General features: G+C 50.0%; 11 protein-coding genes; 5 read left to right on the top strand and 6 right to left on the bottom strand.

Moving 5' to 3' along the window:
• Positions 1-84: 84 nt before the first annotated feature.
• On the bottom strand, positions 85-2,382 carry RCC_09103 (related to glycosyl hydrolase; the record flags this gene model as incomplete). Its single annotated transcript, XM_023774345.1, has 1 exon — positions 85-2,382. The coding sequence occupies one exon, from the start codon at positions 2,380-2,382 to the stop codon at positions 85-87; it is 2,298 nt and encodes a 765-aa protein (XP_023630113.1).
• Positions 2,383-3,093: 711 nt separating this feature from the next.
• On the top strand, positions 3,094-4,671 carry RCC_09102 (related to dsRNA-activated protein kinase inhibitor P58, contains TPR and DnaJ domains; the record flags this gene model as incomplete). The annotated part of the gene is made up of 1 exon (XM_023774344.1): positions 3,094-4,671. The coding sequence occupies one exon, from the start codon at positions 3,094-3,096 to the stop codon at positions 4,669-4,671; it is 1,578 nt and encodes a 525-aa protein (XP_023630112.1).
• A 1,142-nt stretch (positions 4,672-5,813) lies between these two features.
• RCC_09101 (uncharacterized protein) lies at positions 5,814-7,207 on the top strand (the record flags this gene model as incomplete). XM_023774343.1 has 3 exons in its annotated part: positions 5,814-5,836; positions 6,085-6,712; positions 6,848-7,207. 3 exons carry the CDS (start codon positions 5,814-5,816, stop codon positions 7,205-7,207), a joined length of 1,011 nt encoding a protein of 336 aa, XP_023630111.1.
• A 766-nt stretch (positions 7,208-7,973) lies between these two features.
• On the bottom strand, positions 7,974-8,804 carry RCC_09100 (uncharacterized protein; the record flags this gene model as incomplete). XM_023774342.1 has 2 exons in its annotated part: positions 7,974-8,580; positions 8,656-8,804. The coding sequence occupies 2 exons, from the start codon at positions 8,802-8,804 to the stop codon at positions 7,974-7,976; spliced, it is 756 nt and encodes a 251-aa protein (XP_023630110.1).
• Positions 8,805-10,539: 1,735 nt separating this feature from the next.
• On the bottom strand, positions 10,540-10,848 carry RCC_09099 (uncharacterized protein; the record flags this gene model as incomplete). Its single annotated transcript, XM_023774341.1, has 1 exon — positions 10,540-10,848. One exon carries the CDS (start codon positions 10,846-10,848, stop codon positions 10,540-10,542), a length of 309 nt encoding a protein of 102 aa, XP_023630109.1.
• A 1,398-nt stretch (positions 10,849-12,246) lies between these two features.
• On the top strand, positions 12,247-16,011 carry RCC_09098 (related to nuclear transport receptor CRM1/MSN5 (importin beta superfamily); the record flags this gene model as incomplete). The annotated part of the gene is made up of 1 exon (XM_023774340.1): positions 12,247-16,011. The coding sequence occupies one exon, from the start codon at positions 12,247-12,249 to the stop codon at positions 16,009-16,011; it is 3,765 nt and encodes a 1,254-aa protein (XP_023630108.1).
• Positions 16,012-17,511: 1,500 nt separating this feature from the next.
• On the bottom strand, positions 17,512-18,823 carry RCC_09097 (related to DUF453 domain protein; the record flags this gene model as incomplete). XM_023774339.1 has 2 exons in its annotated part: positions 17,512-18,318; positions 18,404-18,823. 2 exons carry the CDS (start codon positions 18,821-18,823, stop codon positions 17,512-17,514), a joined length of 1,227 nt encoding a protein of 408 aa, XP_023630107.1.
• Positions 18,824-19,507: 684 nt separating this feature from the next.
• RCC_09096 (related to Quinate permease) lies at positions 19,508-21,266 on the top strand (the record flags this gene model as incomplete). XM_023774338.1 has 4 exons in its annotated part: positions 19,508-19,915; positions 19,983-20,233; positions 20,293-20,545; positions 20,598-21,266. 4 exons carry the CDS (start codon positions 19,508-19,510, stop codon positions 21,264-21,266), a joined length of 1,581 nt encoding a protein of 526 aa, XP_023630106.1.
• Positions 21,267-21,445: 179 nt separating this feature from the next.
• RCC_09095 (related to pathway-specific regulatory protein nit-4) lies at positions 21,446-23,806 on the bottom strand (the record flags this gene model as incomplete). XM_023774337.1 has 4 exons in its annotated part: positions 21,446-22,232; positions 22,283-22,694; positions 22,746-23,685; positions 23,744-23,806. 4 exons carry the CDS (start codon positions 23,804-23,806, stop codon positions 21,446-21,448), a joined length of 2,202 nt encoding a protein of 733 aa, XP_023630105.1.
• Positions 23,807-24,974: 1,168 nt separating this feature from the next.
• On the top strand, positions 24,975-25,460 carry RCC_09094 (uncharacterized protein; the record flags this gene model as incomplete). The annotated part of the gene is made up of 1 exon (XM_023774336.1): positions 24,975-25,460. One exon carries the CDS (start codon positions 24,975-24,977, stop codon positions 25,458-25,460), a length of 486 nt encoding a protein of 161 aa, XP_023630104.1.
• A 236-nt stretch (positions 25,461-25,696) lies between these two features.
• Positions 25,697-26,518, bottom strand: RCC_09093 (uncharacterized protein; the record flags this gene model as incomplete). XM_023774335.1 has 2 exons in its annotated part: positions 25,697-26,024; positions 26,085-26,518. 2 exons carry the CDS (start codon positions 26,516-26,518, stop codon positions 25,697-25,699), a joined length of 762 nt encoding a protein of 253 aa, XP_023630103.1.
• Positions 26,519-27,579: the final 1,061 nt, after the last annotated feature.

Genomic DNA, 27,579 nt, shown 5'->3' with positions numbered 1-27,579 from the left:
TCTCCTTCTCCTCCCTCCCTCCTCCCTCCTCCCTCCCTCCTCCCTCCTCCCTCCCCCAACTATCAATCCATGAATCAAATCAAATCACATAACCCCACACCCCTTCCCCAACCTCCAATAAGCCTCCAAATACCCCTCATCCTCTCCATCCTTTCCATCCTCTCCATTAACCCCCTCTCCATTGTTACCTCCCAACTTCCTCACAACCCCTTTAACTCGAATCCTCTGCTCCCCAACACCATGCCACCACCTCAAAATCCTTCTTCCATCCCCTTCATTTCTAATCTCAAATTTCCCTCCACTGATTTCTACCTCCACTTTCCCTTCAACTCCTGCTCCATGATTATCATCCCCRGCACCTCCAGAAGTAGGAGCAGGAAAATGTACACTAGGTAAAAAGATTTCCGTGGGAAAGTCCACGTCCGTAGTAGCCTCTTTAGCATCGACTTCCAATTCAAACACACATTTCTTCAAATCAAATCCATACTTGACAATCCTGCCATGTACAGCGCGGGGGACGGGACGGATATAAGCTTCCGCGGCTCGATAGCCCATTTTCCTTCCCCCTTTATCCCCAGAAGAAGAGGAAGTGCTCATGCCATCCACACTCAATGTTTTGCCTAGACTTCCCGGCGTCACAACCCCACCATCACCATCCTCTTCCATCTTTACCTCCAAATCATCCTTGGAGAAAATAGACAGGTCCTCTCCATTCCATTGATCGCCCCACTCGTGACTATTATCCGCCGTGTACACCCACCATGTACATCCTTGCGCACCACTCCCCTCGACGGCGTAGAAATTCGCATCCACGGCGCTGGTCTGACTGCTGTAATTTCCAGTCGAGTAGGCTTGGGAGTCATCCATGTCATAAGGAATACCGATTTCGGTGTATAAACTGGGATGCACGCCCATATTCTCCGTTCCTTCGCCCACCAATCGCGTCAATTGATCTTTGAAGCAGTTGCGGATGGAGGATTCGCCTAATTTGATGGCAAATGCAGGGGAGGAGTAGCGGCCGCGTAAGACGCCGAGGACGTCGATGTTCCAGATTTTGTTCCATTTCTTGGTGATGAGGGTGATGCCGTCGTAGAAGTGAGAGGCGAAGATGAGGTTGGGATCATCTCCTTCTGGAGTGCCTTTGATGAAGGGGGGGATTTCAAACGGTTGGGGTTGGAKGAGGAGGAAGGATTGGGGCCAGATGGAGCGGATGGATTGGGAGTAGCGTTTGAAGTAGTGGATGAAGTTTTCGTCGGTCCAAATCTTGTGGGAGAGGGGGCGTTTCGTTTGGGGGTGGGTGAGGAAGTATTGTGGTTGGAGGAGGGTGTCGTTGGAGGGATCCCAGACTCCGTGTTGGGCCCAGATACATTGGCCGAGTTTCCAGGCCGGGTCGCGTTTCCAGCCATAGGTGGAATCATCCCAGGTGGTGGGGTCCAACCAGGCGGAAACACCCTTGGGATCGATGAGTTGCATGCCACTCTTGTAGGGACCAAAGGAGCCAAAATCCCACGTCTCGACCTCGACGGCCCTCCCCATTCCTGTGAGCATGGACTGCCATGCGGTAGGGGTGGTGGTCTTTCGCAAGTTCTGCTCCTTGGGGATCTTACTCAGATCGGGATGTGCAAAGTAGCCTTTGTTCGGCTCATTCACACTCTCCCATCCAATCACACATTCTCCCTCGAGATCCCCCGCTTCGTGGATCCTCCTGGCGAGATGTGCACACGCATCGACGAAGTGCTTTTGGAGGTAATCTTGAATGTTGACGCCATCAATGACACATTTCGGGGCGAAGTCCCTCCCGGCGAAGAAGAGTGTGAAGATGGTCTGCACGGCCAATCGATAGTAATTAGTAGCCCAGACCATTTTGGGGTACTCGGCGGGGTTGGACCACGTATTCTGCACCAGACTGGCCTCATTGGCGGTGAAGTTTTTCGGATCCAGGCCACAGGCATAGATGGACCACATGGGAGCTCCACTACCTCCCGTGAAGCGACTCCAGACATCTTGATGCGGATCCATGAAGACGTAGAAGCCATATTCCTTGGCGACGCGCAGGGTGGAGATGGTATGTTGGATGTATTCCTCGTCGTACTTTTGCGGGCCGGCATGTTCGAGAGCCTCCCAGGTGAAGATGTAGCGGAGGGTGTTGAAGCCCCAAGATCTCAAGCGAGCAAAGTGGGTGTGTGCTTCGGAGAGGGCAAAGGGACGGGCGGTGAATTGCACCTCATCGCCGGAGAAGAAGTGGGTGGCTTCGTGGGAGGGGACGTTGGGGGTTGAGGGCAGTTTGGAGTCGCCGGAGACGTTGATGCCGTGGAGGATGACTTGGCGGTTGGAGGAGTCGAGGAAGGTGTCGCCGGAGATGCGCAGGCGGTGGGACGGCATCGTGGGGGGAATGAGGTGGAGGTGGAGGAGGTTGCCTTATGCCATGGATTGACGCTGTGGATGGCGGGGAGACGGACGAGAAGGCGAGAGCAGGATCAAGCGGGAAGAGAAGGTCTTCCTGATGGTATGGATGGAGTGGATGCTAACTACTGTAGCTATCCTGTGGTATCAATAACGTGTACGATATGCTCGTCCATCATTCATTTTTCCAACCCGCTTCCATGTTTCAAGCTTGCTTTGCTTGGTGGAGAGGGCACCAGATCTCATCACGTCACCAAACGTTCATGGTTTCACCCTTTGCCCACGCCATCCATCWCCACATCCGCGTCGATCCCTGCGCACCAATGAATGTGTTGAATAATGTTGATTGATGTCACATGGTAGAAGGCCAGCCAGCTCATGAAAATTTGGAGCCCATAATAGATTGATGTGAGTGTGAGGGAACATTTATAATCCCCTCCTGTAAGACCCAATAAATATTTGATTGGTGAGGGAAGGAAGGTGTTGATTCCATGGATTCCATCACCTCACATCCTTGTTCGTCGCTCGGCTCGATCCGAAGACCTCGTGGCTCGCTAGGGTCGACCCTTGCATCTCGCACGGCTTTGGCCACCTTTCATCACAGCACAAGACAAACACAGGACAGCATAACACTGTGCAGCTTTCTCCACCACCACCACCACCACTTCCTCCCTCTTCCACCTCGTCACGATGATCCTCCGACCGCTCGCCATCGGAGCGTTGTGCTTCAGTGTCGCCAACGCCCTCGCCCCCGCCGATATCCCCTCGGACACTCCCGTCTCGCAGCTGATTGAATCGGCCAACGCCCACCTGTCCCAAGGAAAAGCCCACGATGCTCTGACCTACTTTGATGTGGCTATCGCCAAGGATCCCTCCAACTACCTGACCATTTTCAAACGAGGAGCAACATATCTCTCCCTCGGCAAGAATGCCCAAGCCAATCGCGATTTCGATCAGGTGTTGGTGTTGAAGCCCGGCTTTGAAGGAGCTCTGACTCAACGAGCGCGCATCAAGGGACGGAATGCCGACTGGGAGGGCGCCAAGAAGGATTACCTCGCCGCCAACAAGAAGGAGTCGCAAGAATGGGCCAATTTGGAGGAATCCCAAGCTGCCGCCGATTTATCCGCCGATGCAGAGTCTCGAGGGGATTGGGAGACGTGTGTGATGCAGGCCGGTACTGCCATTCTCGTCGCCAACACCGCCTTGGAACTGCGTCAACGTCGGGCGAGGTGTCGATTCGAAAAAGGCGAGATCCCCGAAGGTCTGGCCGATTTACAACACGTCCTCCAAATCAACCCTTCCCTCACCGATCCCTCCTTGAAGATTGCCGCCATGACCTTCTTCTCTCTTGCCGAACCGGAAAAGGGCATTACGGCCATTAGCAAGTGTCTCCACAACGATCCCGACAACAAAGCCTGCGCCAAACTGCGCAAGACGTTGAAATCCATTGATAGAACGTTGAAGAAACACTCGGCCGCCATGTCGAAACGCCAATACGCCACAGCCGTCAAACTTCTCATCCATCAATCCGACGACGAACCAGGTCTTCTGGCAGAAATCTCCCAGGAGAGTGCCGCTCTTCGCTCCCAAGGACACATCACCCCACATGCCCCCTCCGGTCTCTACGCCAACCTCGTGGAGGCGGCCTGCTCCTCCTACACTGAGATGAACAACCTCAAGAAATCCCCTCAATACTGCGACGAAGCTCTCCTCTACAACCCCACCTCCCTCCCCGGCCTCCTCAACAAAGCTCAACGTCAACTCGACGCCGACGAATACGAAGCCTGCATCTCCACCCTCTCCACCGCCAAGGAAGCCCACGGCAACCAAAACCCCAAAATCAACGACCTCCTCCAAAAAGCCCACGTCGCCCTGAAGCGCAGCAAAACAAAGGACTACTACAAAGTCCTCGGCCTCCCCCGCGATGCCGACGAGCGCGACATCAAACGCGCCTGGCGCAAACTCACCATCATCAATCATCCGGATAAAGCGGCCAAACAGGGCATCTCACAAGAGGAGGCGCAGAAGAAGATGGCGGCCATTAATGAGGCCTATGAAGTGTTGGGAGATGCGGAATTGAAGGAACGCTATGATCGGGGTGATGACCCGATGGATCCCCAGGGTCGAGGTGCCGGGAGTGCGCAGCATGGGAGTCCGTTTGGGTTTGGACAGGGGGGACAGCCGATTTTCTTTCAGCAGRGGGGTGGTGGGGGGGGACAGCAATTTAAATTCAGCGGGGGATTTCCTGGAGGTGGATTTCCTTTTTGAGAGTCATGATGGAATGGATGGATGGCGTTTATGGGAGATGGTGTTATTTCAGCGTGCATTGTATTGTCTTGTATGGTATGAGAGTGCGTTCTTCTTCTTTCATCAATCGTATGTCTGTTCGCTCCTATATGCCTTTTACACTTTTGTTGTAATACTTCTTTTTTCTGGATGGGATGWGTCGAGGTTGAGAGAGGTGTGGAATGGGATGGGATAGTATGGGGAGCGGGATTGAATGGATTGAATGGATTGAATGGATTGAATGGATTGAATGGATTGAATGGATTGAATGGATTGAATGGATTGGATGAATTGGATGGATTGGATGGATCGGAGTCGAGACTTTGATATTGGGCKGTGTTTCCAAATCAAATAATGTTTTCTTTAAATGAGAGGGATGCTACCTATGGGAATTACACGAGGGGAATACTTCTCTCGATACCTATGTTAATATAGCTCGCCGTCTGAGGGAAGTTTCTCGTCTTTCATACCGCTAGCTATGCTTCTCCACTAACTTAGGTACCTCGTGGAAAGGATTTTAAGGTCGCTACTGTAACAATTATACTTTGATGTTCAATATCCATACCTATCACCTCTCGCGCTTTGACAGTTAATATGCATCCTAATCTGATCTCTTGATTCCGAATTCACATGACATATTTGAATATGCATACCAATCTGATCTCTTGATTCCCCCACGACATTCTCTTACCTATCCCTTAATGATTATTCGCTGCACCTAGGAAGAGACGAAATAGGTCGAATCACGAGCGCCTTGATAGTTTTCCGGATAATACTTCTTCACTCCATGAAACCACCTTCTTCATCCTTCCTTCTCCCAAAGATTGCCCGACCGACGCAAGCCCGACCACAGATTCTTACGCAATCGGCTGGGATTTCCCTCTTTTTCTTCATCCCTGCTCCCTGTCTAGTGTCGGAGGAGAGAGACGAAAGAGAGAATAGATAAGATTGATCTTTTGATCTGATTTGATTTGATTCTTTTTATCTCTCTCTCTCTCTCCGTCATCATTACCATTACTATCAACATCACCACTACCACCACTACCACCACCAAAATATCAAACATCAAACATCAAATCACACAAAGAGTACAAACGTCGTCGAAAGAAGGAAAGGAAGAAAGCATGGCCTTTCCATCCAACACAAAGTAGGTAAATAAACTTCCTTCCCATCCCCCGCTAAGCCCCTCCCCTCCTCTCTCTCTCTCTCTCTTCTTGCAACTAGGTAAAAAGCATCAAAGTTCAGCAAGAAAGAAACATCAAACAARAAAAACCTTCCTAGCTCTCGAGAATCCACATGACCGGTCTATCAAAAATTCAAAAGTCTAAAAAGAAACCCAACAAACTTACCACCAACACCAAAAAAACTAACCGTTGATTTTCCCAACCCTATTAGACGTACAGCAAAACTCAACTCAAACTTCACCATTCCCCTCCTCGGTTTCTCCGTTAGCACGACGCAGCGACAGCAACAAGAAGAATCCGATTCCCCTTCCTCCCCATCCGAAACAACAAAAAACCTCCACGATACAATAAAAACAGCCCTAGAGATTGGATACCGCCATTTCTCCTTCTCCTTCTCCAACTCCAACTCCTCCTTCTCCGATGATGATGATGATCCATCCAAGACCATCGGCTCAGCAATCCTCTCAACCGCCACCCCCCGCGAAGAAATCTTTCTCTCGGCAAAATTACGACTGGAAAATGGTTCCAGTTCTTTGGGGAATGATGATGATGTGCAAGGGATTGTGGAGAAGTGGGTACGGGCAGCGGGAGTGGGGTATTTGGATGCAGTTTTGATCGAGGGGGGTTCTATGCATGGTTATGATGAGGAGGAGGAAGAAGAAGAAGAAGAAGAGGGAGATGGATGGGATGTCATAAGCGCGTGGATGGAAATGCAGAAATTACTCCTCGTCGAGGGGGAGCAGGGGAAGAGGAGGGAAGATTCTCTTGTGAGGAGTATTGGAGTCGTGGATTTTTCTAAAAGGCGGCTTGAGAGGATGTTGGGGGATGAGAGATGTTTTGTGAGTCTTTTCCCACGTTTCCTTCTTTCACCAACCCACAGAACAGGAAAAGAACCTGCCCTTCCCTTCGCCTTTCCGCTCACGATAGACATCTTATAAACCAACTTCTCAAGACTAACAAAGAAACGTGACTAGATCACCCCCTCCATTAACCAAATCTCCTTTCCTCCCTCCCTACCATCGAATTGGAAGAAACATGTGGCATTCAATACCTCACAAGGAWTCCACACTCGAGCTTCTTTCTCTTCCGCGGCAGCGTCATATACCTCCTCCCCCTTTCTAGCCAATCTCGCGAAAAGAAAGGGGAAAAGTGTCGAGCAGATTTTGGTTCGGTGGGCTTTACATCGTGGTTGGTCGTCGACAACGACTGTGATTTGTGGAGATCTTGGAGGGAAGGGGATGGTAGAGGGGATGATGGAAGAAGGGTTTAAGGGGATGGAAGGGTGGGGGTTAACTGTTGAGGAAGTTGTGGGTATTGAGGGTGTAGTTTTCTGAAAGGTCCCTACCTTGGAGATTCCTTGCATACCTACCTACTCTTGAATAGCTGGATGGCTGGTTTTGGTATCGAGAAGATTGTTGGTTGTATAGGTTACCTTTCCCTTACCTTTATGGGAATTTTTATAGAGGGGGAGAGAGATGAGATAGAGAGCATCATTTCCGTTTCCATTTCCATTTCCAATTACTTTTCTTTTTTTTCGGAATTCCTTTCTATGAAGTATACCTGCTTTTGATTTTATAAACGTGTATAACTCCACGCGCGCGGGGTGGGGTTTCTCTAAGTAATAAGACTTGCAAGTCATTGTTAGGAAGAGGTGAGTTTTCTTCGAAAGTCTAGAAAAGTATCTGTCGAATCGGGTGTTTAATTAATTGATGGATTTTTATTTATTACTCTTCATTCACTCAAGAGACGATTTTAGGCCGGATAAAGATACTTTTCCAACACTCAGCACGTCCGACATGTCTGAATATCACATAGCGGTGTTGCCTATGCTACACGCTTCTCGACTGGACAAGAATTTTCAAGTCTCGCGCGCACCTGATGAAAGATTCTTTCAGCGTATATGGTCGTTATATTCATCTACTTCGTAAGCGTGCATGCATCCCGACTCCTTCACTTGTAATTTTTCGTCCCTCCCCTCCTCAATCAAAACCCCGCCTCCCCTGTTCCCCAACACCAGCGTTAAAAATATTCCCTTCCTTTCCCATCCTCTCCCTCATCCAGCAAGAGAGAAGAAACAGCATAAAAGACAAAAAAATACCATCACTCCTCCCAATACAACAACGAGCACCTCTCAGGACTCGAATTCCTCCACGAAAATCTCTTAGCAGGCAACATAGCCTCTCTTTCCTCCTGATCTTCCTCATCCTCAACATCACCATCTCCCAGATCTCCCTCCTCCTCGTCCGTGGCATTCTCCGAGGAAGAATGATACCCCTCATCATCAACCATACCCATCATCATCATCGTCATCCCCTCGGAACCTTTCGCCCAATCTAAACTCTGCCTTCTCCAATTACAATCAAATCTCCCCTCACTCCTCGTCATGAAATCTCCAATTTTAGGCGATGATGATGATGATGATGATGATGTAGAAGTAGCAATAGCATCAAGAGGAAAATACCCCAACGGAATTTCCCCCCGCCTACTAGTCTCAAACATCGCGACAGCCGGACTTTTCGGCGTGTTGGAAGTAGAAGCGGCAGCACTTCCTGGGATAATTTCCTCGGCATCATCATCAAAGCCATCGTCGAAGAAGGAATATAATTCCTCTCGCGTGGAGGCTTTGGGGAGGGAGGTGGCTTCTAATAACGCGGAGAGTTCTTCTGAGAGTTCGTCTGCTGCTGTGGAGATGTTGTTGCTCATGTTTCTGATTGTGAGGATGGTTGTTAGTAGCTGTTCTCTCCATGAAACGGGCGGAGACCCTGGGTTTTTTTAGACTAACTGGAGTGTAGAAGCGAGTCGTCTGCCGAAATTACTCGAGAGAGAAGATCGAGAGGTTTTGTTGTTGTTGTTGGTGGCGGTGTTGGTGGTGGTGGTGTTGCCTTCGTGGTGTAAACTGATGAGGATCTGGGGGATTGGTAGGGAGAACATGATCGATTCGTGTCTGTCTGTCTTGTCTGTCTGTTTGAAGAATCCCGAAAGAAGAGAAGAAAAAGCAATGCAGGATTGATATCCTGATTGTACAAGAAATGTTGGAATGTGTGTTTATGTTTCTGATGTTCAAGCTTGCGTGTCGTAATCCTCGTTGAGTCACAGATTCATAAGGGTCTTGTCTTGTCTGTCCAGGTTGTCTTGTCTTTGCAGGGCTTTCCGTGTTTCAGAAAAAAAACCTAACAGCCAAAGCTCTCGTCCCACGTCTTATATATGAACAATCGTGAGTAGTCCTCCCCCCAAAAAGAAATCCAAGGGGAATCCCTGGTCAAAGAGGGGGGATACGTTTTAAAAAAACGGGCACAGCCCAGCCCCCAGCCTCCCCGTCATGCACGAGCCATTCGAATCCAAGGATTCACTCAACGTCTTTGCCAAGCCTGCCTTTGAATTCCCTGTTTTCTCTCCTCGCCAACAAATTTATGGAATTGGATAACGGGTCTGTTTGTTTCAGTTTACAGCTGCTTGAATCTTTCAAATCAATCAAATGTTTCGCCGTTTTTTTTTTTTCTTTCGAGGGGAGGGTAACTTTTTGGTAGCTGGCTGAAACTTGGCTGGTTGGGGGAGTGGAAACCGGTTCTTAGGCAGTCGGTCGTGGCTTACATCTTGTGAAATCGTAAATCCATCCAAATCCATCCTGCCATCCATTCACTCATTCATTCTCATTCATTCTCATTCATTCTCATCTATTCATCAATCCATTTCTCCATCCATTTCTTCATCCACCACCCATCAGCGTCAATTTGAAACTTTGAGATTCTACGTAGTACTCGGTTAGGTATCTTTTTTTTACATGTCGATGGGTTTGATGGCAATAAGGACAAGTCAAGTGAAAATGTGGCGATCAATGGAAATCTAGTGATTCATTCTTCACTCACCAGAAGATCAAACTCCAGTCGCTCCTCTTGCCCCTCATCATTATCGTCGTCCTCGTTATCATCGTCTTGATGATCMCTAGTACTTCTTCGTCGTTAAATGGCCGGCACCGAACCTCTCTGCTGTCTGTTCGCCATGCACCCGCGATTCTACAGGCGTGCTTCGATTAGACTCTGGGCCTGCCAAGAATTACGCTGCTTTAAGGAGATGATCGAGTGCGTCAAAGCCCCTCGAGACGAGAATCGGCTCGCGTGAACTCGGCGGCTGCCCGTCCGTCATCGTTGTAACTAGTCGTATCCTAGAGGTATTGATCGAATTCTTTACTGGCCTTCTCTACGGATAGCAGAGTCGCAACCGTGAGCTAGGTCTTGTGGTCCTGCGGGGTTGAAAGCGACGAGACCTGCTGCGGTCGTGACAGCGTTATGGATGTGTTGGTCGTCCCTTGTCTTGTTGTCTTGCTTCTTCGGCTTGACTTGACACAGGATTCGTCGACCTACTTGATAATTTTGGTGGTTTGGACGGATAGATCAGGTCTTTTCTCGTTGAGTAGTCGTTCGAGGTTCAGGTTCCAGATTTCCATTTCTTAGACAAAGATTTGTAGAATAGGGGATACTTGAAATTCTTCCTTTTGAATTCTTCGTTAATTAAACCGACCCGATTTGTCCTGTACAGTTACTGTCAGATAGCTATCGGGCGTGGGAAGTGTTCAGTGACTTCCGTTAGAAAGAGGATGTCGCTGTAGTACTCAAGCGTACAGAGCGGCACTAATACGATAGAGTGAGCTCGGATCAGTCTCGAGCTGCTAGGAGTACGTCTGCTTCGTCGGTGAGCATGACACCACTTCAGCGGTAGGCAAGATTGGAGCGAGCTGCGAGAACTTCTGACCGCGCTCACGCAATTGCCTTTGACATTTCTCTCCGGTTATAGTGCCGCTGGGAACATTGCTTGAGGCGCCTTGATCGGCATTGTAGAGATCCGCATACTCTATTGGGAATGTAGGGAGCCGAATGATCCATTTGGAACCTTTGTAGTGGGGAATCCGGAACTCATGCTGCACAGGTCTAATTTCCGTACCATTGATATCCAAGTTGAAGCGCGTGGTGACAGCCATGGCGGGAAGAGTTGTCAAGACCATGAAAAGGGTGCTACCTATGAACAGAAGCTCGGTTAGAAGATTGAAACTCTGAAGAGAGTGCGGAACAACATGAAAGATGCGGCTTCAACACCATGCCAGAAGAAAATGAAAATGAAGGTGTGCAGTAATAAGTCTTTGCTGTAGGAACGAACACTTTCAATGTCTTTCGTGATACCTTTTGTCCAGCTTGACTCATCCGGGCAACACTGGCGTGTGAAATCAGTCGAAATGCAAATGAAGCATAAGAACGAGTTGCTGAACATTGCGTTAAAGATTATGATAGATGTAAGAAGCTCTTCAAAGTCATGCAGACAGCCCAAGCGGACCGCAAAGCTCTACTGACCGTCCATCGAAGGTGGGAAGAAGCCGACAAGGTTCAGGCGGAGTCGCTGATTTTGAAATGATTACCCTCTTGTGATTCTGCGGACAGTATAGCCACGACGCCGTCGATGTACTGCCAGCAGATCTGCCTGGACAACTGCTCTGCTACGGCATACACTGGGTGGGTTCTACGAAGAGGCTCTTGAGCGAGAATTCCGGTCCTCAGAGGACAGAGAAACTTTCGACACAGCTGCTCAAGTTGTGACACATGCAGTTGTTTGAGTCTGAGGTTCATGTTGTGATTGAGTCCATCTCATGGTACGAGAACCATGGCCGGGTGCATGACTTGCTGGATCTCTGGGAAGGTTTGGCGGAAGTAGCCGAGGCCGACTACGGGGACCGATACCCGCTCGAGGTCATTGTGACAAGTCCTACGCAATGTTTGCGTCTACCTAGATGGCAGGCAAGATCCGGCTCGGTCCACGGTCTCTTAGCTTTCGCAGAAGCTTGCAGTACAGTACAGTACAGTACAGTACATGATGCGGGAATGAGCGGACCATGGCTTTGCTTGGATCAGCAGATGATGTCCGAGGAGTAGTTAAGAGTCGTGCAGTGCATGCATGCATCCAATGCGACTGGCATGTGACATGTGACATGTCAGCAAGTGATGTCAGAAAGAAGCTTCAAGGTAACTTAACATGATCCCGGTGAATGAAGAGTAAATTTCATTCGGCGGGCGTGTGCCGTTCCGATTCGGGACGCGCCCCACGCGTCTGCGGGTGTTTAATGTCGATCCTTTGGTGTACCTTGCAGAAGTCTGCCGGGCAGGTGGACAAGAACATGAACACCAATGATCAGATCCAATCACTCGGACCACCTGAATCTGCAAACATTGTTCTTGGCCTTTGATCACCGACACCGACACCGACACCGACAACACCCACTTCTTTACAACATCCCCCCTTCCATCCATCATCACGACGGAGGAAATGAAAGTGTGAAGAGAGACCCCGCCCTTTGTTCGATTCCATCCCACCCGCACCCGCACCCACTATGGACGACCATGCGAACCTGATTTCCAACATCAGCGCGGCATTGCAGGCGACGTTGAATCCTCGCATTCCCAACGATGTTCGCCAACAAGCCCTCCAACACCTCGAGGCCGTCAAATCCCAGCCCGACGCGCCACAACATGGCTTCACCCTCGCCGATGACTTTCAACAGGATGATGCCGTACGGTATTACGGTCTGCAGTTGCTGGAATTCGCCGTGAGATATCGGTGGAATGAATACACCACCGATCAGACGGATCAGCTGCGCACATGGGTCAAATGTTTGGCGGGAAGTCTACGAGAGCAGGATGCTCGCCTGCTGCGCAACAAAATCGCTCAGTTGTGGGTGGAAGTGGCCAAGAGATGTTGGGGAGACGACGAGTGGATGGACATGGATCAATTGTTGGGGAATCTGTGGGAGAGGGATGGCAAAGGTGCGTCGAATAAGCTGCTGGTGTTGGGCATATTGGAGGCCTTGAGCGAGGACATCATCAACCACGAGGACGCCGTGGCTGGCTTGAGACTGGATGTGCTGGGACACGCCTTGAATGAGATTATGATTCCCGCGGAATTGTATGCTCGACATGCGCAGACTCGAGGGGCGAGACAGGAGGTGCGGTGTGGGGAGGAGGGATGGTTGGCGAGGATGTGCGAGTTCTTCGGATTGTGTGTGCAAGAGGCGAGGAATGGACGGGATGTGGCTCTCTACGAAGCGTGTGCGATGAGTGCGTTGAACGCCATTCGTCCCACGATGAGCTGGATCAACCTCCGGGCGGCCGAGGAGATCAACTGTGTCGAGGTTCTCTTCGTCCCACTCCACACCGACAATATCCCTCTACAGACTGCCGCGATTGAAGTTCTGTATGCGCTGCTGAGTCGGCCATACAATGTGCACTTCAAAGACACTTGGACCCATCTTCTCAAGTCGGTGCTGCATCGAGATCGCATGGCCTTGATCCGGAGAGCCTTTGAGAACGCCATGACGGGACCCGGCGAGGACGACGAAAAGTACACCTTGCTGAAGAAGTTGTCCGAGCTGCTCTCCGTTTTGGCCGATGCCATTGCCTTGCAAACAGATCTGATCGATGACTCGGTGGATCTGCCTGCCGTCTTCGACTTGCTCATCTTGGTCCTCCAACACAAAAGTCTGACAGTCTCTATCCCGGTACTGCACAGCTGGACAAAGATGGTCAATGCTCAGGAGGATGCCATTGTCGATCTGGTTCTTGCTGCCCTTCCCACTCTCCTCCAGACGTGTAGCGAACGTCTGCTCCGCTATGAAGCACTCCCCGAAGACTCCGAGGACGAAATCTCTCAATTCCTATCCGAAGACTTTGATACCATTCCCGAACGCCACGCTTTTCTGGGAAACTATCGTCGCTATTGCAACACCATCATCACCTCCATTGCTCGTTCTCGACCAATCGATGCGCTGTCGTTGGTCTTGCAGGAAATGCAGTCGATGCTGGAATATGGCCCATACACCTCGGCTCGAGGCTTTGACAGCTCGAATTACTCCCGAAACGCTCTGCCTATACTCAAGTTTGATGCCCAGTTCAATGTCGTTACTAGCGCGCTGAGAGGTTATTCTGCCTGGGTGGGGGACGTATCAGATATCACCCCCGAACAACCTCTATACATGAAGGTACAGAAAGACTCACAAGAGGCATCGGAATCTCTACAACAATGGAGCGGCGGGCTGGTCAACATACACACTGATGATCCCGCAGTCGCGGAGCAAGTGCTCTGCACGCTGGTTATGGTTTTGAGATATCTCAGGTCGCCACCGCCAAACTTTGTCTTGAGTATGGTCCAGCATCTCCTCACCATGAGGTTGTATGACCACCCCGCACACACCGCCTTCTCTGATGCTGTGAAAGGGTTCGAGGCGTTGCGCGTCGTGGAGTTGCAAAAGATGGCTCTTACCTTTTCAAACGCTTTACTCGATGTCTACCACGAACTCGAGCCTCGGATTGAAGTCCTTGTTCAGAAACATGCCGATGACCAAAGGCTCGTCTGGGGCTACAAAGCGTTCTTGTTTATGATCCTCCATCGCGCAACCACAGAGATTGACAAGGACATGCGCATGAACAAACTCAACAGTATGATGAAACCGCTCTTCGACGCCTGGACAGACCCCACCCTCACCGTCTCCGTGGAATCGTTGCAATCATTCTGCGATGCGATCGGGATGGACGACTTGCCTTCATTTTACAAGTCCCACGGCTTCGACACAATCCAAGACTGGTCCACTACTCAACTGAACGATTCTGGTGTTGCCCGACAAACCTCAATCACCTCCAAAGCCAACCACCTTCCCCTACGAATGACCAAATCTATGCWCAGCGCGACGACGGAAAAGCTCAAACCAAACACTGAACAGTATGAGAACGCCCGCTATCTGTGGACGCCGCTTATACCAAAAATACTGCCCAATCTTCTTCAAATGCTTCGTCATGCGCAAGCTTTTCACAATCTCACCCACTGGTCTTACCTCCCTCCGGAACTTCAGGCGGTTGTGAAACGCACCCTCCAGGACCGCTTCTGGCAGAGTGGTATTTCCAATGAAAGCAAAGACGAGTTCTACGCCCGCGTTTCCGGCTCGAAATCATCATTCGAGGGCTTCGCGAGTACAGTTCGAGGAACGATGCGGAATGTCCGCGAACAAGGATATCACATCCTCTACCTAATGACGAAGTTTGATGAGGAGTTTTACGGAATCGGAGAGGGCTTCCCGGAGATGTTGGCGGAAGTGCTATTCCAGGACGCCGGGTGTCTGAGTGCGAACCATTTGCATCCCATCATCAATCTGACAACAGGATTGGTGCAGAGATGTCCTCCACATTTACGAAGAGGTTTCCTGCCGCCGGTGCTGAGAGGACTCTTTCAGACCATGGACAAAAAGATTTCTTCAGAATGGGAAGCCATCGGTGCCGCGGCCGATCGAACAGAGGAAGATGAAACTGGTCTTGGAGATGAAATGCGAACGGAAAGTGTTCTCCGACAATTGACATTCAGCATGGTCTCCTTCGTCCCATTCTTGTTGGAATTCGACYGCCAAGCTCCTCCCGCAGTATCAAACGGTTATCGCGGCCACCCCATCTCCACAGCAACAGCAGCTCCAACCAACTCTCCCACTCTCAGCGATCTCCTACTCCAAGATCCCACATTACTGGAACCTCTGATCCTGTTTTGCACCCACGCTTTACGGACAAGGGACACGAGATGTTGCAGCCTCATCTGCAAAGTCTTCAAAACCATCATCCCGATTTTTGCAAACTCCTCTAGTAACAGCACCATTTCCCCGGAAACAATCACTTCGGTGAGGGAGTTCATCAGCACCGAAGTTTTGAAAGCTTGTATCGAAAGCTTGCATGAACCATATTTTGCGGAATTGCAAAAGGATTTGGCGAGCGTCATTGCGAGTATCTTGCAACTCTACGCTGCTCTCACGGGAACTCCGAAGAGTGTGCTGGAAGGACTACCTGGTGTCGGAGCGAGGCGAATCGAGGCTGCGATGGAGAAGTTGAGGAGTACGAGAAGTGAGAGGGGTGCCCGGGGCGTTGTGCTGGAATTATTGGAGGGCGTCAGGGGGAGAGGTGTCGCCGAGTTGGGAAGAGTGGAGGTTGGCAAGGTTAAGCGGAAAGGGGAGACGCAGAAGAAGTGGATGGAGGTTGAACAGACGACGACGGGGACTGGTGGAGTGGGTGTGGGAGGTGGTGGTGAGGAATTGGAGGGTTTGGCGGGGTTGTTTGGGGAGGGGTGAAACGACGATTTGCGCGCGTTCTATTATGTGTGTGTTGGTTTATATACCCTGGGATCGATTGAGAATGCATTCGTTGGCGATTTGTTGTTGTGATTTTGAGAGAATTGGCACGAATGCATGTGGCCTTTTAAGGTATCTTTGATACTTTTTATTCCTGTGGATTTTTGGTGACGCCTCCTTTTTTCTCCAATATTGCACGTGATTCTGAAAAGATCCTAATTGCTAGGTATGTACAAGACCATCTTCCACTTTGCTCCCCCAGTTGAACTAATCCAGCCATAGATAGCGATCTCCCAAGAACCAGACAGATTCCACGATAAAAAAACCCCCTGCTATCAATATAGATAGAGAAAGAAAGAAGAACTATGGGCTGTTCCATCTTCCCCCCTATCAATCAATCAATCACAAACTGTAAAATTTTCTCTAATATTCAAGAAATCGCAGTTATTACGCAAAGAAAGGATGGCTCAGGACTTCCCTTCTCTTCCGCCCGATTTTTGCTCCTCTCCTCTCTCTTTTCAGTTGATTTTTTTTTCTGGAGAGGGAGAGGAATCGACCGTCTGATGGACTTTTGTTAGCGGCGGGTATAGCCGAGCCAATGAGAGTAACCCACCCTCACGCAATGACGAGGAAGGGGGAGACCGCCCCTTTTGTTTGCTCGCTCTCTGGCAAGTCGAACTTTTTAGGAGGGCGAGAGGAATGGTTGTTTTGATGGACTTTAATTAGTGCCGGCTAGTGCCGAGCCAATGGAAGAAACCTCACGTAAGGAAGAGGGAGGTAAAGACCGCCCCTTTTGCTTCTCCGCTCTCTGGAAGGGAGACCTTTTCTGGAGGGTGAGAGGAATGGTTGTTTTAATGAGCTTTAGCTAGCGGCGGGTAGAGCCTAGCCAATAGGAGGAACTTCACGCAAAGAGGKGGAAGGGGGAGACCGCCCCTTTTGTTCTCGCTCTCTGGAGGGGAGACCTTTTTTGGGAGGGTGAGGGTCAGGTTGTTTTGATGTACTTTAGCTAGCGGCGGGTAGAGCCGAGCCAATGACAGGAACTTCACGCAAGGAGGAGGAAGGGGGAGACCGCCCTTTTCTTCTCGGCTGTCTTTGTTTGCTCTCTGACAAGTTGAACTTTTTTGGGAGGGTGAGAGGGATGGTTGTTTTGATGGACTTTATTAGCTAGCGGCGGGTAGAGCCGAACGAATTAGATGCACTGTTGAAGTTTGTTTGGGATCATGTGAATTATGGATAGATGTGTAGTTGTGGTGAGTTTTGAGCGTGTCGGTTTGTATAGTAAGGTGATGTATATGGAGATGTGACGGCTCAAGATCGACTGGTTAATTTGGGAGATTAGAGGAATCTTACACTGCACTGCATGGATGGACATGAGGACTTATTCTTCTTTGACCATCTATCCTCCATACGAATTCTAATCATCAAAATCGTTACTCCGCTAAAATCCATCCCAAATCATGACATGGCATCCACAACAACAACAGCATCAATCCCCATCATCTACTGCAAATAATAAACCTTGCCCTCAAACAACCTCCTCGCAGTCCGAAAAACCGCAACCCCCTCAACCTCTCCCTCCCCAGACAAATGCACATCAACATCCATATCACCACCCGGATGTCTCAAATGCACCTTCTCGACCCCAACCACCAATCCCGAATCCTGCCTCTTCAAAGGCCTTGCCACGCGGGATTGCGATCGAAGTTGATACGCCACACTCCCCGGAACACAAGCTGCAGATCCAAGACACACGGCTCCTGTCAATTGTAAGCTACCGTGCACTTTCCCCATCGAGTACGCCACAACTTCCACGTCCGTTACATCTGCTTCATCTCGTCTCGTGGGTTCTTTCAAAACAGCAATCTTGGGAGTCCCTCGAGTAAGAGCAGCCGTCTCGATATCCTCCGCAAGACCCATCATCACCGCAGCTTTCTGTCGAACAAGTTCAATGAAATCAATCGATTCGGAAGCCGCAGGACCCTTTTCCGCAAAGAAATTCGGGAGAGTAGTCGCATCCACGAAACAAAAGGGGTTCGCGGCATCGATCATGCTGACGGATATAGCAATGGGTTCCAACAAACCCAGGGGACTTTCGATGAGGATGGTATCCAAAGGTCGGTCCGTGGGGAGGAGTTTGCCTGTCATTGCACCGGCGGGTTTGGCAAATGTCATTGCTACTTGACTTCCTGTTGATCGGAGACCTGGGAGTGCGCAATCGCCGTCTTCGAGAAAGTGGCCGTCGCTGTCGACTTTGACTGTTTCTACCACGATGGCGTTGGTGTTGGTGTTGAAGACTCGTACTTGTACCTGAGAATCATCATGATTATGATCAGAATGAATTGGAAATTGGGAATTTCGTGCTGGAAATGAATAAATGATTGGAAAGACATACCTCCGTCTCTCCAGGTTTCACCTCAACAATCCCCTCATCTATAGCGAATGGTCCCACTCCCGAAGCAATATTACCACAGTTTCCCGTCATATCCAATTTCGGACTTCCAAGCGCAACTTGCACAAACGTATAATCAACATCAGCATCCTCCCGCTTCGAAGGAGCCACAACAGCAACTTTGGAAGTGGTAGAAGTCGCCCCGCCAATCCCATTCAATTGTTTCGGATCGGAATCATAAGATCCCATGACACGGGTAATCACACCCGCCCAATCATCCTGTTGGACGGGAAGATCTTTCCGATGGAGGTAGAGACCCTTGGAAGTCCCTGCTCGCATCCATACTGCAGGCAGGGCTTTTCGTTTTCGAAGATGTGTTGTGATTTCAGGAAGTGGTACGACGTGAGGGACTGCGCTGGGCATTGTTATAAAAGGTAGGGGAACTGTAGTGGGAAGACGATGTGAGATTGCGGTTGCTTCGAGGTGGAATAATGTGGCTGTTTTCTTGAACATTTGCACCGGCGATAGAGGAGGAGAAAGGTCACTTTTTCCTTACCTCATGTTGGCTACGCGGACTTCTTTATCCATCTTGGCGGGCGCGAATAGTCGTGTCTACTCGCGTAACTTGTTGGTCCCTACCATCATCCACGGACGGTCCGRAAGGGAGAAAAAGAGATAGATGTTGCTAGAATCCATCCATCCACTGCTTGAATCATCCCGCGGGGATTTCAAACATCCATGGAACATGACTTTCCGTGGGACTCGAATTCTCATCCCCAGCTTCCCCATCCTCAATACCACACCATACGCCGCTAGCGCACCCCACAGACCCATTGTCGCGTGAGAATAGCCTCTTCAAAGCCATGTGGAGGTGCAAAGATCCGGAGTCGCCGATCCGTGTGGTGTCGTTCGCAGCAAATGCCACGAGGGTGATAAAAAGGCTTGGACGTTGCTTGGTTTTCTCTTGGAAGAATTTCAATTGTGCCCGCTCCCAATCATCTCTCCTCTCTCTCCCCTAGTTACGACTCATCATCGCCTCGAACCAAGACATTTCACAAAGCTTGAAAGCCCGAGAAGCCTTTCCTTTGGCGGCTTGGAAGAGCAATAATGCCTGCTCGCCATGCAACCCCCTTTCTAATGTCCACGCCTGCTCCACAGGAAATCTATAACAAGAATGTGTACTTTACGGCAATGATTGCTTCCATGGGAGCTTTCATTTTCGGCTATGATTTGGCATTTATCGGAACGACCATAACGCTGCCAGATTTCAAAAAGGACTTTGGGCTTTTACATGCCTCGCAAGAAACTTCGGATTTCTTTTCAGCAAACATTGTCTCTCTCCTACAGGCGGGATGTTTCTTCGGATCCGTGGCCGTACAACCTTTGGGTGATCGATTGGGGCGGAAGCCAACGATCATGGTCGCGGGGCTCTTATTCTGTCTGGGATCATTGATGCAGACGGTCAGTTTTGGAACCGTGGCGGCGATGTTTGTGGGAAGGTTCATTGGTGGTCTGGTAAGTATCCCCGATAGCTTTCCTGAATGGTTAAGAGAAGCTCAGAAGTGACATTGACCATCAATAGGGTGTCGGACTCGCCAGTGGCATGGTTCCCCTTTATATTGCCGAACTGGCTCCGCCTTCGATCAGAGGCCGTTTGGTTGRCATCTACGAGATCAGCGTCCAGGCCGGAACTTGTGTCGGTTTCTGGATCTGCTATGGTGTGAAGCAGAACATGGCCCCGACTTCTGCACAGTGGATCACACCATTCGCCGTACAATTACTTCCTGGTACACTTCTCGTCATCGGCATGTTCTTTGTTCCAGAGTCTCCCAGGTAAGTGATGGTCGTCATAAATAGACATATCCCCAACAAGGCTAACCTCGTCATCAAAGATGGCTCGCTCAGCACCGCTCGCGCGACGCTGCTTGTACCGCACTTATCAGAATGCGCCAGATTCCCGCCGATCATCTGTATCTCGTGGAAGAGCTATCTCAGATCATGGACGTCGCAGATGAAGAGAATCGATTCCATCTTGAAGGTGGCGCCATGGCAAAGTGGCGGGCCTGTCTCAAACCTGGCAATCGCAAGCGGATCCTGCTCGGTGTACTCGTCTTCACATTCATGCAGTTTGCCGGCTCCAACGCGGTAAGCATCTCCTTCCCCCCATTTGGCAGAATCAAAACTGACGGCAGGATAGATCAACTACTACAGTCCTCGAATCTTCGCCTCAATAGGTCTCAAAGGCTCCTCGACAAGTCTTTACGCGACGGGAATATACGGTGTCGTCCGCCTATGCTGCGTGATTCCCACCATGTACTTCTTCGTCGACAAGTTTGGCCGTCGAAGTCTGCTGATTGTCGGAGCCGCCATCATGCTGGTCGGAATGTGGTTCATCGGCGCATACATCAAAATTGCAGCACCAAATGCTGCCAACGCCGAGCTCACTCCGGGTGGATACGCGGCCGTTACCATGATCTATATCTACGCCATTGGGTACTGCCTCTCATATGCGGGGATCCCTTGGATCTACTGCGCAGAGATCTTTCCTCTTCAGATTCGTGGAATCGGGATGGCGACATGTACTGCGGTGCATTGGCTACTGAACTTTGTGATAGCGAGGAGTGTGCCGTACATGATTACCAACATCGGGTACGGGACGTACTTCTTCTTTGCATCATGCATCACACTGAGCATCCCATTCGTGTATTTTTGCTTGCCGGAGACAAAGGGCCTGTCCTTGGAGGAGGTCGACGTACTGTTTGAGGGCCCAGGAGGAGTGCAATCCGAGATCCTTGTGGAGACTGGCAAGCTGCCGGAGACGGATCATGTCGAGCACTCACACATCGAGCCGAAGCGTGATGTGTGATGCGTGATGGTAGACATTGGCAGTCTCAGGATAATTATGTTTTATGAGCGACGGCAGCATATATCAAACGAACGAGATTATGATTTCATCACATCATGTCCCGTAATTTGCTTCTCAACAACTTGATGTCCCTTTCGAGAGGAGGCTCTCTAACATTCAAGGAGTGTCTTGTCGATTCGTCAGTATTGTTGAAAGGCCGAAGTGTTGAATCCGAACAAGGTATCGTCAAAGCCAGAAAAGTATGCTCCATTGACTGTCTGATCCTGAACATTTCCGAGCATTTCATAGTTTTGGCCAGGACCATTGACGTAGTTCTGGTCTACCGTGTACATTATCGGACCATTGGATTGTTGCTCCTGCATGAAACTGTTGATGATGGCGTCCACATCCAACCCCGGGACAAACTCGCCGGCAACCATTGTTGGCTCGGGATATAATGAGCTTCTAACGTGCCCCTGATTTTGTGCGACTCTAGCTGGCTGTAGAGATTGCGGATATGGTGGCATATTGTTGGAGGGTGTTAATTGGACATTTGTGGAGGCACTCCCCTGCGAAGGGCTGGGCCTCCCTTCGTCAGCACGTGGCTCTCCAAAAGACACTTCCATTCGTTTCATCAGCGCCTCGATAACCATCTGTGCCTTTCGTACAGCGTGATTGGTTTCCGAGTTTTGCTCGAAGACGGACAGGCATGTACGCAGATGCTCGTGTGCGTCCGAGTTGGACRCTCTGGTGGCGGCGATTCGAACGTGAATTGTGGCGGCGACATATGTTGCATAGGATATCAAATATGGAGCTCGTTTCACCGAGAAGGACTTGTCGTAAAGTCTCACGAGCTTGACAATGTTCATGGCTGCCTCTGTACATGCTGCAAACGACGATTTGGAGGTAGATGGTAGTGTCAGATGTAAATGGCCATCGGCAACCAACGGGCGATGAAGTAGAATTCGAAGTGCGTTCCACATGGTTCTGCGATGTTGTCAGCCAGTGCTGGGGGGATATTCTAGGCAGTTACTCACTGCAGCGAAAAAACATGGGGAGGCGGAATATGCTGATTGTTGTCTTGAGAAAGATCAATGTGTAGATGTGTTGGCAAGCTGGCCCTCCAATCTTGTGTACGTGCCTCTAGAGATTCCAAATCTCGTAKGMCGTCTTCWGYWTKRMRMWWWRRMCTGCCTTCGCAGTACATCCTGTCCAACACATCATGAAGTATAATACATAGCTTACAGAGCTCTGTAAAGGTAGAGACGCTGTAGCTTGGTGATCCTGGATGACTTGTTCCACTGGTATGAGCAAAGGGATGCCACGCCTCGAGCTCCTCGTACGTATCCATGAAGGAGATGGGCACTTGTCCCTCGGGCGGCCTCAGACTAGCTGGACGACCTTGATACAAGGACTGCATCTTATCTATCACGAAGGCTGCCCAGTACACTGCGATACAGTAAGTTTCGATCTTTTTAGTCTCGAATGGCAAAGTATCACCTCTTCGACGAATCTCGAGATCCTCTTCCGAGATGCGTTGCATGTTGGGCAGCATCGCGGCATCGACGTGTAAGCCAAGATCTACCAGCATACGGAACGCAGTACCTGCATACACCCAAGCAGCGCTCTGCTCATCGCCTAGTGCAAAGAGAGAGTTGCTCATTTGCAGCAATGCCTGAATGGTAGTGATCTCACTATGATCCAAAGCTTGTCCGAGCAGGTCCCTTACCCTGTTGCGAAATTGCCAGCCAGCTGTTCTCACATCGGTGGGTTCTTTACGCAACTCTGGCCTCGGACTAAACTTGGCGGCGCCGTAGTATATGGCATTGAGAAGAATTTTGGAAAAGTACGGGCCAGCACAAGCCATATCTCGCATGAAAGCTGGACGATATGTCACAAGGAAGGAATGATGCTGGCGGTTCCAGTGGAGATTGAGTAAGTGCAGACCCAGCTCAGGATCTACACCATCAAAATCCAACTTGCCAGCGCGCGCGTTGATCTCTTCGTATTGTCGTTGCTCGGCAGCAGCAGCGACCAATATCTTTGGCATCCACGCATCCCGCTCCTTTGAGCGTTGGAATTGTGACTGACGGCTGGCGCCATCGTCGAAAAGAGTACTAGTGGGGCCATGGTATGTCGAAGTTCCTGTCACAGACGTTGGTGTCCCCGTGGGCTTCTCCCCGCGAGTGGAGACGGATGCACTGGCTGGTGAGATGGTCTCCATCGGTGGAGACGGGTTTACTGGACTTGGCTCCGCTTGTGAGTCAGGGGAGACGTCAGTCAGACTACGACTTTGCTCCCGAAGACGTCGGTTCTCTTCCACCAACGAACTGATGGCAGCGTTTGTCGGACGTGACTTGCGGACAACTGGTGCAATGACGCATTCTTGATCATAGATTTCGCAATTCTTACACCGTGGTCTTTCACCTGTGCATTTCATCTGCCAACATTCGTCAACACAAGGTCGTGCCACCACGTTGGATGGATTCCGTGCCAACCTTGCGATGCTTGCAATAGGTGCATGCTCTTTGAACGCGAGGTATCCGCCGCTCCGCCGGCATGATGCCCTAAAGGAGATGGCGGCCTCCGGTTCGTGGTGATACGCGGATGTAAGTTACGGTTTGCGTGGAAATGAGCCGGGGATGCAAATATGCGCGCGAAGATGAAAAGCCGTGGGAAGTGCAGGATGAGAGTGCGGAACGGATCATCTTTCGCCGCGGTCGGCGGTGGAACTAGGTACCTTGCCCTACCTAGAACTATTCCACCTTAGGGCAAAGCGGAGTCTCCTGAGGCTGAGGTGGGCCTTTGAGTTTGCCGGCCTCGCTTGCCGAAGACAACAACCGCCGCCAAAAACATCGTTTTGGTCAGATGGCGACTGCGACTGCCCGTGATCATTGTTATCGGATCCTGTCTCTCAACAAATTGATACGTGATATCCCAGCATCATCGAGCCGCTCGAGCCATTCTTCTAGTTATGCGAAAATGTGGAAAGAACGTCGACCTCTTTTCGCAATGTAACACACACGCACGCTTACGCCCGCACTTTTCCCCTTTGATGCAACATCACCTATTTTACTTCATATCAGCATATTGATGGCGCATAATCCTGAGTTGACTGGTACTCTGAGTACAGCAACGGCAATTTACGACRTGGCAACGAACAAAGCAAAAACACTTTCTTCAAATTTACACCACGAACATAGCACTAAGAACAACAACGACTTCTTTGTTTCTCTAACAAGCGCGAGAGAAAGGCTATTGTATTGACTTCTCCCTCCTTTGTACGTGAGGATACTCATAAATGGCATCTCTTGCACTCCTCCGTCACGCTTCCATTCAGTCTCATTCATCACTCATACAGTCAGGCACAGTACTTTCAACAACATGCCAACTCGCTCTGATTTCTTCGCAGCTGGACCTGCTAACATTGAGCCAGGAACTTTGTGTGGCATATGCAGTCAAGATATGCAATCACGCCATCCCGTCCGCCTGATTTGTAATGACAAGCATACCTTTTGTAGAGAATGCATCACCCCACATCTTCAACGCAATCGTTGCGTGTATGACTGCACTATCCGACCCTTCGATCCCGCGCCTTGGACAGACGTCGATCAAACAATTATCGACAGTGTCGCGGCAAAGCTTGTGGATACCAACCTACACCACCCCTGTGTTGAAGAATTGGGAGGACACAGAGCAATGGACTGGCACACCTACCTCTCCAAAAGAATGGAGCCTGAAATCAACGGCGTTCCCGTCATCTCATATGAGAAATCCTTCGCGGCTATCAAGGGCTCTGGTCAGTTAGTCCCCGAGCAACTCCTACTAAGCACAATGACTCTCTGCAACGCAATCCCGCGCCTTGTCGCCTACTCGTCAGAGAAAGAAAACTACGATGACTACGAATTACAGCACTGGCAACTCATCAGCGAAGCTCTTGTAGCCGTTCTTCCAACTTGTGAAGCCAAGGTAGATCATGTCGAGGTTCTACCAAATGTGCTACGACAAAAGATTGAGTCCGGTCTCTCTTCTGAGGATCTGGGTCCTTCTCCATTCCTTCAAAAGGGCAGTGCCCGTTCTGAGGATTTGAATCTTTTGCTGGAGTATCTCGCTGCGACGGCATTCTTGGCTGGAGTACCGCCAGAGAGGGTCTCCCTTTCACTTGGACCTGCACTCCGGATTGCCAAGTTTGCTCATGATTTCGTACAACATTAGCTTCCAGCAACTCGGTGAGTGAGAAACATTACCAAAATTCTGCCCTTTCACTCTTAACCCCTTTTCAATCTGAACGTGCGTGACATGCCTATATTTTCTAATCTCAATTGGCTTCTTGTCTACYTCCATTGCGTCGCATCCAAGTCGAGCTCCGAATCGACTAAATCGGGATGGTCAGTCAACCATGCCTGCACATCTTGACATCTCGCCAGCCAGATGATGCCTTCGTCAGGCTTTCAAGCCAGATAAGCCACCACAGTCTCAAAAGCTTGTAGCCGCTCCGGACTGTTACTGAGAAAGGGGTGGAACAAAATCGACAGATAGCCACCTCGGACGATCCCTTCATCTATCTGTGCAATGATCTTCTGCGTCAACGACTGYTCGGATTGTGGCTTCTCAGATTCGCCTTTCATCTCTCGTAGCTTGGAGAAAGTCTCCATGTAGTAGAAAGCGTCCACGGTTGTCCACCTGAACGGCAAGATCACCATCGAGTCTTGATTATTCTGTAATGGCACAACAGCGGCGTTTTGACCTGCAGGACTGATATATTTCAGACCATATTCTCTTTTCGGTTACACGTCAGCTGTATATCATTATTGTAATGTTCGTACGGTAGACCCTTACTTGCAAATGCCCAACGTTCGCTGACCATAAATCATACCACTAGGAGGTCGAAAACCTTTATACGAGTCAATGATAGCTTCGCCCGGCTTACTGTTGTTAACAAAGCCTCGAAGACCTTCACCACCAAAGCTGCGCGCGAAATTCGCCCTCTCCTGCTCCTCACTCCCAATCTTACTCCATGCTTCATGACGCCAAGCATGCCATCCAATCTCATGTCCAGCACTAATAATCTCTCGGATCGTCGAAGGGTAGACGGCCAAATTCCAAGATTCAATGAAATAAGTTACGCAGACGTCGTGTTTGGCGAGGATGGCGAGGAAATGTGGAAGGATTTCTGTTACGGAATAGTGATGTCCCACTGGAGTTGATGAGTCCGGCCAGAGATTTCTTTCTAGGTCGGCTGCTTCTCCCATGTTATCGAGTGTGAGGACCATGGCTGCTGATGCGTTTTTTTGGCCATTTTGGTGCGTCTGTCATTGTGAATATGTTCTGGAGTTTGAAAGATACCTTATTGTAGCGAGGCGATTGTGATTCTGGAAAGAGGATGCCAAGCCTGCGCGTGTTTTCGCTGAATTTGAATGTCAAGCGCTGCATGGGTATAACGCGGTTCTATCAACAATCTATATCGCCAGACATCTTTACGATCTGGACTTGATCACATCTCCTGCATCCACTCAAAAGAAACTCAACACCTTCTCGTAGATGGAAAACACTATCCCGCCGGACAAGACCAGCCTTCCGAGTCGCATTGTGCTTCCCTTCCAGAAGCTCCTCAGTCCTCCGTCCTGCCAGGTTCCACTAATTGCACGCATGAGAGTCTCGCCCTGACTACACTGTGCCCGAGTCTTGACCGTATCAAACGGCTGCGTCATGTATACAGTAATGCAGCCTGCAATGGATCCCATGGCAAAAGTCTCCGCTGYACTGGTGGGTAGGTGTCCCATGCGAGTTTGGTACTGGGTCTTCAATGCGTTGTAGCTTCCCATTCGTACGGCCGAGGTGGCGGATTGTTTGGCAGTTGTACTGATCAGACCTCTGTATAACCCTGCGAGTCCCTGTTCTCGAAGTAAAAGAGAGATGGCATGAGTCGTTGACTTGAATCTTCTGGCTCCTTTTGCGTCATCGATGAGGGCTGTCTTGATTCGCTCGGTTGGGGTGACTGCGAGTAGAGACTCCACCGCTCCAGCTGCCATACCGGCTAGGATACCTCTTGATGTTGAAAGCTTGCCTTGCTCGTCTACCAACTGTGCTTTGATCGAATCGAAGGCCAGGAATCGAACTCCTGCTTTMAAAGCAGTACCCGCCACTAACGCACTGCATCCAGTGTATATACCAGTCACACCTTCCGCTTTGATAACATTCCTTAGCATGCTTACGACACCACCTTGTTGCACTCCGGTTGACCGAAGCTGTGCTCGAGTCTTGGCATATTCAAAGGGGTATGTGATTGTGGCCTCAACACCACCAGCCACAGCTCCGGCAAAGAGTGATGTCA

This window comes from Ramularia collo-cygni, assembly GCF_900074925.1.
Source record: "Ramularia collo-cygni strain URUG2 genome assembly, contig: RCC_scaffold16, whole genome shotgun sequence".
Taxonomy (NCBI): domain Eukaryota; kingdom Fungi; phylum Ascomycota; class Dothideomycetes; order Mycosphaerellales; family Mycosphaerellaceae; genus Ramularia; species Ramularia collo-cygni.
Note: the sequence above shows the minus strand (reverse complement) of the source record. Positions and strands in the feature narration are given on the sequence as shown.